Raw genomic sequence first — 14,102 nt, 5'->3', positions numbered from 1 at the left:
GGAGGCTGCGGCTGGACCGCCCGTTCTGTATGCACTGTGTGCATGAGTGTGTCCACACCTCATTTTCTCTCGCTGTAGCGTTTTATTCATCATACCCATGTTTATTTAAATTTTAAAACTCTGTGCTCTTGTTTCTCTCAGTGAAACAAGAGCAATACATATCATTATGTCTGTGTATGGAATGAATACCTGCATGACCATTTTAACTGCTGAGATACCACTGGTATTGTCATTTTTTAACTGGAATTGGTTATTCCCGTGAGTGAATGATTCCCATTGTAATTTAGCATTTTGCTTATTGTCATATCCAAGCCATATGTATGTAAATACAGAGATCTATTTTTGTACTCAAATTCAAATTTTCACACTTCAGCTAATTTATGAACTTCCTAATGTGACGGGTGACTGCCGATTTGCATGTTTTTATGCAGTTTTAATAAAAACGTTTTAAAACAATTATTTAAATGCATTTAATATAGAGACAATATGTATAGATAATATCTGGAACGAAGGTAGCTGGTAATAGGCAAAGGTACTTTAAAATCAGGTCAAGGAAGGACACGCAATATGAAATGGCCACAGCTCTGCTCTTATTGCTGGCTTCTCTGGTTAAACAGGGATGAGATTTTTCATGCTAGGAAATAATCTTTTCATATTGAGAGAGATTGCCATTTTAGCCTCTTTTAGTGTTAATTTTTCCCCTTCACTGACAAGGTCCCTCTTTAAAATTCCCTGTGAGTCCTTAATGTCAAGCAGTACCAAATCTATGATGCTGTAAAGGACACATTAAATATAAAGCACCACTGTACAGGCTTGAACTGTAGAGGTTACTCATTCCAATCTATCCTATGAGTCAGTCTTTTTTTGTGGCAGTTTCTCATTTCTGTAATGGGAACGTACATAGCGCTGTCGTGGCTGAGAGCCGATACACAACCCATTTTTTACAGTAGTAGATTTTTCACTTCCAGGGTGGCGGGTTTGGTACTGCCAAGCCCACAGTACATTACATTCATATACATTCATTAGTACTGGAACATGACACATTTGACCATGAGTGCAAAACGGTATCCATCACCGTCTCCCTGACTTTCACCCTGGTCTTAATAAACAACCCTGCCTGTGAGTCTCAGGTTTGGAAAAGTAACATCCGTACCCTTCCTGTTGCTCCTTTTACAGCAGATTGACATATGATGAGCTGGGAGCATTCCTTAAAAAATATACCACAGCACAGTAAACCAATACTTTTTACATTTCTTAGATTTTAACATTGTTGGCCCTCTGTCATGATGCCAAAATGAGGAGATGCCACTGCTAAATAATTTACCACATGCATGTGTAAACCAGCCCTACACATTTAGTGCATTATAAAATTAATTCTTTTCCTCGTAAGTGGCTCAGTGGATCTGGATACTGAATTCCTTGCTTAACATTTTGTGTTTTGCTGGGTGCCCTTTGAGCTTGACTTCTGGAGTCACTCTGGATAAGAGTGTCTCTTGCATATCAGCAGTGTAAATGTTATATAAATACTCATCTTTTGTGTCACTCTGTTTAAGATCATCTGCTAAGAAACTAAAAGTAAATGATAAGAGTTTCTGCCAAATGAGCAAATTTAAATGTGATTCAGAGAAAGAGAACCTCAGGAGGCACTGCTGTTGGTGTCTAAAAGGCATGGATTGCAGCTCTTGGATTCTCGTGCCACCAGTGATTTGTGTTCTGTCTAAGATGGACTCTGCTGCCACCTAGCGGATTGACAGTGAAACACATCTCACAGCAGCATCTTTCCCAGTAGGTTTATGACCTAAACTTGCTAAACAGGTTTCCTCATCCAAACACTTTATGTAATGTGTAAGGCATGGAAGATGTTGACCATTGAGGGCGAGGTTTTCACACTGGCACACGACTGTGTATGAAAAAGTGGAAGCAATGCGGTTCCCAAGCACATCCACAGAAGTGATATTTTCCCATAAGTGAACATTGTTCATGAGATCAGGAGACACTGATGAGAGTAATGGTAGTTCAGAATTTCTTAGTGGTCTGGTGCGCAGAACCTCTATTGTCCGGTAATTGCCCTTTGTTTTAAAAATGGCTTTAAATTATATATAAATACTTTTAATGGCCTTTTAAAGTGCAAAATGTGACTATAGAAACTTCATTACAGTACACATTTATGCTACAAATAGGCCAATAAAACAACACATTTAGTTAGAAAATGTTGCTCATAAGTATTCTAAAATGCATCAGCTATCAGTGTTTATAGCAACTCTACCTTAACCTTCTAGGTTTCGTAATGAGCAAATGTCCCTCTCAATATGGCTACAGGAAATGACGCGTGCTAATGAACATCTTATGGAAATGCTCTATCGTGGTGAGAAGCGTTCCGGTGGAATTTCTAGTAGCTTCCTGCGTGTGACCTAAAACGTCCTCCAGACCAGACTTGAGACAAGCGAAGCCGTGTGTGTCAGCGCTGCGCAGCAAAAGCCGGTACTAAAAATGGTTTTTGAGGAGAAAATGATCACAAACGGAGAGCCTGACGAGGTATGCTCCTGGGATTAACATTGTTTTAAAGACTGCGTAATTCTATGTGTCTAGTTTATGAACTGTTGGGCTGGTGAGTCCCTGTGAATTTACAGGCCTGCTTAGCTAGCTAGTTATTTGTCCCCAGTTCAGTCAGTAAGAGCAGCTAACTCAACTAGTTAGCCTGTTCGCTAGATTGTCGACAAATTATTATGTGATAAATAGCTAGCGAGCGGTCACCTAACTACTTAGATAACCATCTAGGTATGTGTTTATATTAGGGGCCCGATACGCTAGCTAAATTAAGTACCGCCAACAATGTGAGCAGCCAGCTAGCAGCATTGCTAAATTCGAATCTGTGAATTCAGCCAGCGTTAGCTAACGTTAGCATGTTGGGTTATAAAATCCAAAATAGTGAATAAAGTTAACTGGCTAGCTTGACGTATTGAAAAGTAGCTGTGGCTACCGTGTTGTGGTAGCGTCGTCATTCGTACGTGCAGTTCTGCTGGTAGCGATGGCTACATGTGACGTTGTTAACTGTAGTTACTCTATCTTAGAGTCAGGTAGTATGGACGAGTAATATTGTTTATTACCGAGCCAGATAGCTAGCCAAATAATTGCCCTTTCGCTAACGTTAGCTATCCGAGTAGTCCACCTTCATTATCATGACCTGTCGACAGTTGCGCAATTTCTGTAACTTAACCCGGGTTGGTAGATTAATGGGGACGGTTTGTTTGTACAAATAGTCTTGATTGGTCTCCTAAGTACACTGCTAATTCTTTTGCCTGATCTGAGGGCAGGCTATTTTGGTAGTGTCAGACGCTAGTCCAGCGGTCTGATCCTTTTTCTACTTTGTAGGAGGAAGAAGAAGAAGAAGAGGAGGAGGAAGAGGAGGAGGAGGAAGATATGGTGGTGGGTTCCATTATCGCTCTAAAAACACGTCCTGAGCCCCATGTCTCATGTGAAGCCAGAATAGGGTGCTTCAAGCAGTTTCTTTCACAACTAAATTAGTCATCTGCCTTTGGTAATGCTTGAAGCGTTTTGACTGCCCTCACAGTTTGGTCTTGGCAAGGCCTGGGAAAAAACTTTTGTCCAATTTTAAATGGAATGTTTTTGGCACTGACCAATTCAATATTCTGAATTAATGAGGATTTGCCATAATTCTAGAATAGTGGTGTTTTCTATGAGTCTTAAAATGAAAATGTTTCATCAACTCATGCTTACTCAAGTGTGTGGTTTCTTATTTTTATGGAAGCTATTTGACACTGAGATAACCGGTGTTTATAAATTCTGTGGGGTCCCTTCAGGGCTAATAGTGGAAATCGAAGAAGAATCATTGGTGATATATAAAGTGTATTGTTCTTGCAAATTAAATTGTCTTAGACTTCATCTTGTAAATACAGGGTGGAATGACAGGGCAGCACTGCAAGTGTAAAGCAGGACCGCACGGTGATGTTTACTGAATGACAGTTCTTATGGCTGGGAGCCTCTGCACCTCGTGTGGAGGAGACGGGGCATCGTGTTTGTACCTCAGTGTCGGCGGCTCTGTGTGTCCCTCGCAGGACCCCTTAGAGACGGTGCGGGCGAAGTGCGAGCAGACGGAACACTGCGTGCACGCCCGGGAGAGGCTGGAGGCCTGCGAGAGCCGGGTGGGCTCGCGGTCGCACACCGAGGAGGACTGCACGGAGGAGCTCTTCGACTTCCTACACGCCCGGGACCACTGTGTGAGTGTACTGAGAGGGGGGACAGGCCTCCCTGTGCTCTGGGAGAAACAGGGAGATTCACGGATTGATGCCTCCGCTTGATATTTTAATATCAGGCAGCAGGTGTTACTGGCATACAGGAGATTGAAGAGTTTGTACTGGTACTACTTGCTTGTGTGTGTGCATACCCAGGTATGACAGCAGGACAATAATGTGATGTATTGCATTTCATTACATTTATTTATCAGATTCTCTAATCTGGAGTGACCTCCGGTACAGAAGTGTATCCATTCAAACTGAATGAGCAACAATGTCAGACCACGCTAACAACAGTCCCAGAGCAGTTAGTGTGAGCATAACACTATTCAAGCTCTACCTCAAATTAGTGATAATGAACAGGGTTCATAACCCAAAGGTTGCCAATTTGATTCTCTGGTGCGGCACTGCTGCTGTACCCTTGGGTAAGGTACTTATCTCAGATTGCCTCAGTAAATATCCTGCTGTATAAGTGGATAAAACAAATGTAAGCTATGCACGTCACACTGGAGAAGACAGTCTACTACCTGCAGTGAGGGATAATGTGAGTTGCAACAGTAATATTTGTTGAATGATTGGAGAAATGCATTATTGCTCAGGTTTAGTTAAGAACTATAAAACAGCTGAAATCCATACTTCATACCATCAGAATTTTGTAATGTATCTTTGAAATTGTATTAGAAGTTTCATTGAATAAACCCTTGGCTACTCCATAAGGTAATGCACTTTGCTAGTCAAAAATAAGTTAGTCTTGCCAGGTAGAGTATGTCTGAATTAGGTGTGTTAGGTGAGGTTGAGTGAAAAAGTACAGAAAGGTGGTAAAGATCTATGCACGGTTAAGTTGTGCTTGCATGTTGTATAGTAATGTTAGTTCTCATTTCCCCCTGCAGGTGGCGCACAAGGTTTTCAATTCAATGAAATGAGGTTCGCCCAACAAGCCCAATCAATTCCAGTGGTGTCCTCCGGCTGTGGAATCTGTATTTAAATGCAAGAAACTTACTGTATCAGTGGATCCCCATATGGATTTGTATCCCCTCGGTGTCGTTTCAGGAATGTCTTGAAACCACAGATTATGTATGTGTTAATGTGAATAAATTTAAGTTCTTATTAAAACTGCTTTCTCTGTCATGTCTTATACATAGGAATTGTGCATACACTACACAGTGATCCTTTTGGTTTATTAGTTACTGTCAAAGTCTACATTTAATTTTTCATTTTGGTTTTGGCTAAAATACTTTTGATTTGAATGAAACAACACTTAATATTCAAATGGTCATTGCTTAAAAGTTTGGTGCTAGATATAAACGAAATGAAAGATATTGCCTAACAGCACAGTGTTATTTCATATACATCAGAGATGGGGTCTTGCAGTGTTTCAGCTCCTGACACAAGCAAAATTGTGTTAAGTATTTCACGTTTACAGTTCTCCATCAACATCAACGCAAAATTGTATCGCTTTGACCTTGAACGGAGTGGAATCAGCAGAGCAATTCGATAGCTTTTCATAATCAGTTTTTCTTCAAAAAAATCTACTGAGAGAACAGCATATCATCCATAAGCAAATTCCAAAATACAGTTTTAATCGGTGTTAAATATGTCGACCGACTGATTTTTCAAAGTCCCGAGTTGACGGTAGCTTAACGGCCTGCTAAATAAATGCGTTCAACTACGGAACTACACTTCAAGTATTGTTTCGAGGGGAATATAAACCGCAGCGCAACAAAATGGCTGCGCTCATAGACACGAGAATATTGCTCCAAAAATTCAGAGGCATCCCTTCTATAATCCCGCGGCGAAATCGTGTGAAAGCAAAATGGGTAATTGTAATCTTACGTATGACCATTACATTGTCCGTTGATATTTTTCGAGCAAAGTGTCACCAATGGTAACACAAATGGCCTGTTCGGAGTGTCCGAGGTCAGTGTCGAGCTCGATCTATATTACAATGGGACGAGAACACGGTTTTGGAATGCAAACAAGAATTTAACATCTCTATGCTTTGTGTACTTAGTGAAGCGTCATGGGATCCTTCATGTTGCGATAGCATTAGCTATTTAGTTAGTTCTAAAAGATAACCAGGGAGTTTAGGTTGCTGTCGATGTCGGTCATCGATATTAAATAATCTCTCATCTCTTTAACAGGCAGCCACACGGCCAAGGTTTCCTGCGACTGGCCTGGCCTTACAGAACTTCGACATGAACTACGGCACACAGCTGGGAGAAATCTGGCCATCTGTACGCGTCAGCATGCTCTCCGAGCAGAAGTACGGGGCTCTCATGAACAACTTTGCAGCGCCGGAGGTGATGCGAGACTTAGAGCTGCAGGGAGCGAGGGACTTCGTTTACTTTGATGTGTCGTCGGGTGAAGAGAGGGACACTGCGCAGGAGCATTCGCAGGGCCTACCGAGCAGTGTCCTGACCTCATCAGAAACGCTGGAGGACACCCTGCGTCCAGCTCTCAGTCCGAATATCAAGTGCTTTGTGTTTCCTAAGGGTGACATCTCTCGCTTCAGACCCGCCAGGTCAGGATTATGGGCATAGTCTTCATTCAAAACACTTCTCTTACACCTTATTTTTGGTAATATTCTTAAAGACATGAGACAGTAGAGGTGATCACATCTGCTTTGCTTTCGTTTTTAGGGATCTTCTGGCATGTTTTTTGTGGACAACATCGATTACGTCACATTTTGATTACTTGATGCTCCATCAACCTACACAGCTCCTGATTGTTTTATATGTTTTTCATTTATAAAGATTAATATTCAATCAGGCAATTCAGGTTAAGTACCTTACCCAAGGGTACAGCAGCACTGGCCTACCTGGGAACCTCTGGTTTAAGACCCATGTCCCTTATCACTGTGGCACACTGCTGGCCACATAAGCTGGCTCTGTCTACTCACCATGTCCGCTTCGTTTCTCTTCCTCTCAGGCCAGACAGCTGTGGGAGTCTGGGATACTACCTCCTGGACGCGGCCTCTGTGCTGCCGGTCCTGGCCTTGGACGTCCAGGAGGGACACACCGTGCTGGACCTCTGTGCTGCTCCGGGAGGGAAGACCCTGGCTCTCCTACAGACCCTGGCCATCAGTAAGACTTTCGTTTTGGTTCTTTTCCCAACTGACCAACAACATACAGGATTTCCGACTGAGGTTCATTTCGGGTGGTCGTTACGCAAGAGGCCTCTCTGTCGTTCTGAGCCGCGTGCTTTGATTTGGCCTGCTCTTTGTAGAGGGGTCTGATTGCATGATTATAATTGGGTGGTGTGATCGGTTTTGGTTTTGTCTGTGGGTTTGCAGGACGCCTCGCTGTCAACGACGCCTCTGTGTCCCGCACAGCCCGTCTGCGCCGGGTGTTGCAGAGCTACATTCCCAAAGAGCTCTGGACAGAGGACCGGGTTCGCATAACTTCCTTTGACGGCAGGAAGTGGGGCGAGCTTGAAAGAGAAGCATTTGACAGGGTTGGTACCGGAACCAGCCTGTGTTGATTCCAGAATAAAAACACCACAAAATTAAATCATTGCTCTTTGCTGATCTTTCCACTCCTGGTCAGTACACTCTGGAGTGAGGAAAAAATTCACTTTGTAGAGGACTGTGAAACCCGCTAGTAAAAATAATTTTATTTTTGGCCCTTTCATACACAGTGGGAGATCCGGATTTAGTTCCTCCCTTTATATCTTAGTTAACATTTATGTCTTTGCTATCTTAAAAATTTGAATTGACTGTCAGAGGACAGAGCTCTTTATGGTTTGTTACTGAAGACACAGACTGCCATATATTAGGTTCAGTGGTCAGATGGTGTGCTGTAACTCTCCATGATCTCCTGATCACCATTATCCTCCCCAGGTCCTTGTGGATGTTCCATGCACCACAGATAGACACTCTCTGCTGGAGGAGGACAACAACATCTTCAAGAGGATCAGGACCAAGGAGAGGCAGACGTTGCCCTTGCTGCAGACCCAGCTGCTGTTGTAAGTTGTGAAATCTGATGCCCTGCGCTGTTTTCACTAGTACACAAGTTCACTATCTGTGAATTAACCCTCTAGCATTCCAAGAATGTGCTTTAGCGTGGCCTTTGCAAATTGCTCAGGTTTTGTCTTGGGCAGCATCTTGATATACAAGGAAAAGCCAGAGTAATTCATAAAGTCCACATTTAAACTCTAGCACACATGATAGTTAGTGTATAAGTAGTGTGCACTGTATTGCTAAAACAAGCACCTTTGCCAGAATGAAGTGCACAGAACAATCACAGTACATCGAAAAAGAAAACAGTGCTCTATATAATAATTATAGCGTAAAGCTTTTTTTCCAAATTGAAGGCTTGTAATGCTTTCTGGTAAAAGAGCAGACAGGAGTAAATCCATCATGTGAAAAGTTCAGTAGATGTATTATTCAGTAAAGGTATTTTATAGATTATGAAGAGAGATGATGACGCTTATAAGAGTGTCACTCGTGTGTTGTCGCTCCTTAGGGCAGGGATACAGGCAGCCTGCCCAGGAGGGGATGTGGTTTACTCCACCTGCACCCTGTCCCAGCTGCAGAATGAGTGTGTGGTGGAGCACGCTGTCCACCTGGCCCAGGAGGAGATGGGCATCACCGTCCACGTCCGGGACCTGCGGCCCCTCACCCACCTTTTCAGGGACACCTTCCACTTTGCCCCAAACATCCGGCTCGGGGAGCTGGTCCTCCCGCACCTCACTGCCAACTTCGGCCCCATCTACCTCTGCAAGCTGCATCGGGTCAGCTAGGCCTGCCCGTGATTGGTCAAGACTGGTCACATGCTTGACAGGGCATGAGGGGGAAGGTGTGTTTGTAGCTCCAGAGTGTCACAAAGGGCTTATGTCCTGGACATTCCTCACCTTCAGAAAGACGCAGCACTGAAAAACTGCACCAGTTGTACAGTATGTTCTATATGTGAAATGTATTTATTCTCTATGGGTGAGTTATCATATATATTTTAAAAACAGCTATGTTTGTATGCTCGCTTACGTTAAAATCGGCAATAAAATTGTACAAAACATATTCATTTGACTGTTAACCAGGGGTTTTGCGCCTTCCTACAACTCCATCTCATTACATTAGTTTGTTGTTCAACCTTGTGAATGGTCTGGGCTGCTCTGTTTGCCGTAAATTTAAGCCGACCCAGCTTTGTGGCTTGGATCCACTGTGCTGTTGACTCAGTAAAATATCTGCTCTAGATAGGCAGCAGATCAGCTTTTAGCGGCTCAAGCGTTCTCCTTATATTTCCGATTCCTTTTTTGCCCTTCCATTTGCATATGAAATAAACTATAAATAGATGGAATGTGCGAAAACAGTACAGATCACCAAAATTAGAACAATTCTTGCTGTTGTTATACTTCTTGGATTCCTATGCAAGGCATAAATGGTGAGTGTTGTGTCTTGGTGTTCTCCCATGCATCTCCTTCTTACAGCTTGCAGTTGTACAGTTTCTCCTCAGTGATACTGTGTGAGGGGACCATAAGTTTATCAGCAGTAATCGCTGTTAAACAGTGATTGCACTTCCCTCTTCAGCCTGTAGATGTCAGCAGTAGACAGTAGTACAGCTGTGCGGGACCCCTGTGGAGTTGCTCCCAACTGCTAAAGAGTGTTCTGATTGTAACTTGTCTTTGGTACAGCTTTTAACTCATCAGCCAACAGGTACATTTTGTTGGTGTGCCTCTACAGATGGGTGAATTACTTGAGAGAAATCGTATGTATGGACACAGTTATGTGTATTAGTTTCAATGGTAGCAATGTTCGTGGTAGTATTCTGACATTTAATATATCACATAACAACATAATGCGTACAAAAATGGGGTCACGACACATCACACGCGCACACTTTTTTCTGTTGTATTTCTTTGATTTGGGACGTGCTGGTGACGTAGTCACGCACCTGCAGGCAGCCAGCCTTCCAGGTAAGCTTGTACAGGTGATCTGCTGACCGGAAGGGGAGGAGAGGACAAATTTGGCGGCAACTTTGAACATGGCGGAGAAGTTGGCGTCTGTCGGTTTGGCGCAGTCTAGATGGGGAGACCGGTATTCAGCAATTTGCTGGAGCTATCAACGACTTGATCGTTTTCTTATCGCTGTTTGTGCTCGCGGAGACGCCGGTAGACAGCGCTTGTCTGGGGCCTACAGCGTGTTCCTGGGTCACTTCGTTATACTGTTGTGTCGCTCGGACTCGCAAGCCCACATTTTTGCAAACCGGTTCGCTCTCAGTTTCCTGAAAACGGGTGTTGAACGATCGCCTTTGTGTCATCGTTTTAATACAATCGGCTGAACAAACCAACGACATGGCTCCGGTGGGTGTGGAACGAACAAGACAGCTGGCCCGTGGCGAGATCCTGGGAGTCGGTGAGTCAATAAAATCACCTTTTCTGTGTTGGATGTGGGGGTCTGGCCGTTTGTTTTTATACGTATTCATACCACGCACAGTTCGGTTCGGCTAGTTCTTTCCTCTGCATGCCATTGGGTATCATTTGCTGTTGAGCAATGGAAGCTGGTCGTAACACCTGTGCCACTCGCAGTCATCTCAGACGATCATCGTATGAGTGCAGATTGAAACGATTGGCCCCACTTCCTGTTCCTGCTGACAGATTACTTATCATTCAATGAATACATTACACGATTGTGTTCAATTAAAAAATGAAACGCACTGCTTAACCCTTAACCCTTAGAGTCAGGTGTTCAAGGCCACTTCATTTACGTTGTTTTGTTGTGCTTGCATTTGAGCTGTGTTGTGTACATACTGACCAATGTTCATCAACTGTTGCTCTCATTTTATTTTTTTCTGCTTCTGGTGACTCTTGTTTGCTGTGTATGCCCTCCACCATGTTGGTCTTACATGGTAAATAAAGTGTTAAAATCCCAACTAATGGATGGAACAACAGTTTTAACAACAGTGCCATACAGTATCACTATGTTTTTAAACAATTGAAACATTTCACTCAAGTACCAGTCACGAATTCCCTCCTGTTCATATCTCTTCAAATGAACTATATTAGTTAATTCTCACAAGACTGTATTAGACTATAGTATTTATGTAGATATTAAATGTAACACTAGATAAGTGTCATGTTTTTTGTTATATTTTGTTCTATCAATGTCTTGCATTGGTGACTGCTCGACTTTTGTACAGTTGGCCTACAGCTCTTGAAATATCTAGTGCTCTGCGTATGAAAGGAAATGAAGCCCCCTTTATTTTACCATTAAACTTTGGCTGACATCCATCTCAAAACACAAATATGAAGTGCTTTCCGATTGTGGAACAGAGCGGTAAATTGAGGGATCCTTTGAAGCTGTATATTGAGATATTTAGCTATAAACAGCGCATTCTGAATTTTAGTGTATGCTTTTTGAGATATTACGCAGACCTCAGTGGGACGAAACAGTGGAGCATTTGTGGAAGAGTCATTTCGACAGAATGCAATGTATAGTGATCTTTCATGGCGGTGGGTGGGAGATAATTGCTGGCTTAATATAGCGCCTTTATGCTTGTGACTCTCCCGACTCAGCGTCTGCATTGCCTCGCGTGTTGCGAGCACGGGCTCAGAGAGGGAAAGGCTTTTTGCGGGGGGCACCTCTCGCGTCCTCGGGGACCGGCCCGCTGTCCCCGGCCCGCTGTCCCCGGCCCGCTGTCCCCTTGTTCATCTCGGCCAATGAGGCCTGAAAAGGTGCATCAGCGTTTGCAGCGGAGGCTCATGGGAGCCATTGACTCCCCGCTGTCATTAAGCCGCGTGATAGCGGCCCTCGCGCCGGCGCCGGGGCTGCCGAACGGAGAGGGCTGCGGCTGGCTTTGGCGGCTCCATTAAGGACGCTAAAATGGGATGTTTTTCTCCTCAGTTTTACCCTCTGCCTTTATTCCACAGATGACTGAAGATAATTTTCTGTGCGATTGTGAGTGATTACTGTATTACCGCGGTAATAGAAGGAATATTTAGGAATGCTAGGGGAATTAATGACACATAAAAACTATTTCTGTACTGACTGCTTCCGTCGGCGGGGCCAGTTTGCTATGGCTGCATCTTGTGATTACCCCAACGCATTGTAAATATACGTTTCCTGTGGGTTTTACATAAATTTACATTTTTTAACACTCAGGAGAATGGAGACCATTAGGGACTAGTTCTTTTTTGTCCCTTTTCTCTCTCTACTGCTATTTGCAGGGTTCATTATTGAATGAAGTGACAGCTATGGTGTGTGTGTGTGTGTGTGTGTGTGTGTGTGTGTGTGTGTGTGTGGTACGGTGGTAACTGACTGGGACTTTTTCCTCCAAAAGAGGAGGGTTGGCACAGTATGTGGCATCCTGTCAGAATGCTGGGTATGAATCCCTGTGAGGATTGTGGCAGTCAGATTGAAGCCCCCCCCCCCCCCCCCCCCCCCCCCCCCCCCTCACCCTTCCACTCTCCCAAAGAGCTCCTTGTACAGTGGTGCTCAGATGGTAAGGTCATACTACCCTGCATCCTGTTCTCCTTGTCTGATCAGCACTAAATCCAAGGTGGCGGCTACTCTCCCGGCCTTCCCCCCGCTCTCACTGTGCCCTGTGGACATGACAGGAGAACATATTGTACGGTTAGGCCGCGGCCTTGTCTCCAATGAAAACCTTCAGCTGCTACCATTACCTTCAGCACACGGTCACCGGGGCCCATTTAGTTCTTTTTTCCTCCCGAATTGTTTCACTGACTGTCACTCGATGGTTTGGGCTACAAAGAAAAAATTGAGGAAGCAAAGTAGTTGTTCATGTCTCTGGGTAAAGGTGACCTGCCCTGAGAATCTGGCAGTTTCCCCCATGCATGGGATACAATGGATGTTAGTGCATCATGTGGGCCATAGGAAGAGAGACGGTGCTGACCAATCAGAGCTGATCAGAGGTGGAGCTCCCCTGCAGTGCATCGAGACCTAGAGAATTAGGAAGCCCTTGTTAATAATGGAGGTGGTGATCATTGTAATTAAACAAGCAGCCGAGACATCGCTCTTACCTAACAGAGGCAAAAGTGAGCGGAAATTGCAGGAAGAGATGCAGTTTCTCTCCCTGCGGTAGTGGCGGTTTGGTAATTTTCCTTACACGCAGGTGGCAGTTTGGGCGCCCGTTTTCCAACTTGTTAATTATTTCTTCAGCCGAATGCGAGATTGATGAGAACCTCTTTCCCTGTATATTCTGTATTGCTTATGTGCATGCCCAAAGGAGCGAATTTCAGCTCCGTGTAGTTTTTTTATGCGATTTCATTTGTCATGTACTTTCCGGACACCCTCATCCAGGGGAAACTTGCAGTGCTGACAACTGACAGCCTCAAACAATCTGTCATTTTATGATTTTTAATTTTTTTTTCTTTCTGGAGTTGTTACTATAAAGTGCTCTGCTCAGGGGTATGGCAACATCCACAACCCTGAGGCACTGAGCTCGTTACCTTAGCTACAACACCGGATACCAATTTGCTAATGCCCGTGTTTAGAGGGATTGAACCATGGCACATGCCTCTTGCCCTCTGTGTCGTTCTGCACTGGCAGGCTTTTGGGCAGCGGTGGGCAGGATGTTGTGTCCAGGTATAGAGGGTTCTGTGGAGGGGGTGGGACTGGCGTGGCCCCCCCTCGGGGGGTGTGTGGGGTGTAGCGGATAATCGGTCCGGTGTGAGGTGGACTCCTGAACCGGAGAGGATCACGCGGCGGGAGGCGGCGTCTGTTGTACAGCGTGAAATTACAGCCCAGCTGGAGTCCCGAGCCCCACAGCACCGCTGGGGAGCCTCCTCCCCACACGTCCCAACCCTGCCCCCCCCCCTCCCCTTTCCCCCATGCTGAGTATGGCAAACGCCATGCCCCCCCCCCCCCCCCTCCCCCGCCCCCCCGCCCCGCCAAAC

At 44.6% G+C, this 14,102-nt stretch overlaps 2 protein-coding genes across 2 annotated transcripts; both read left to right on the top strand.

Annotated features, from left to right (window-relative positions):
* The first annotated feature begins 2,390 nt into the window (after positions 1 to 2,390).
* Positions 2,391 to 5,318, top strand: LOC118795817 (cytochrome b-c1 complex subunit 6, mitochondrial). The gene is made up of 4 exons (XM_036554558.1): positions 2,391 to 2,535; positions 3,373 to 3,426; positions 4,077 to 4,238; positions 5,144 to 5,318. The coding sequence occupies exons 1-4, from the start codon at positions 2,491 to 2,493 to the stop codon at positions 5,174 to 5,176; spliced, it is 294 nt and encodes a 97-aa protein (XP_036410451.1). The 5' UTR covers positions 2,391 to 2,490; the 3' UTR covers positions 5,177 to 5,318.
* A 659-nt stretch (positions 5,319 to 5,977) lies between these two features.
* On the top strand, positions 5,978 to 9,240 carry nsun4 (NOP2/Sun RNA methyltransferase 4). The gene is made up of 6 exons (XM_036554659.1): positions 5,978 to 6,070; positions 6,395 to 6,774; positions 7,182 to 7,336; positions 7,546 to 7,706; positions 8,092 to 8,216; positions 8,717 to 9,240. The coding sequence occupies exons 1-6, from the start codon at positions 5,978 to 5,980 to the stop codon at positions 8,991 to 8,993; spliced, it is 1,191 nt and encodes a 396-aa protein (XP_036410552.1). The 3' UTR covers positions 8,994 to 9,240.
* Positions 9,241 to 14,102: the final 4,862 nt, after the last annotated feature.

The sequence above is a fragment of the Megalops cyprinoides genome, chromosome 20, assembly GCF_013368585.1.
Source record: "Megalops cyprinoides isolate fMegCyp1 chromosome 20, fMegCyp1.pri, whole genome shotgun sequence".
Taxonomy (NCBI): Eukaryota; Metazoa; Chordata; class Actinopteri; order Elopiformes; family Megalopidae; genus Megalops; species Megalops cyprinoides.
The sequence above is the reverse complement of the archived record's forward strand: the minus strand, read 5'-3'. Positions and strand labels throughout refer to the sequence as shown.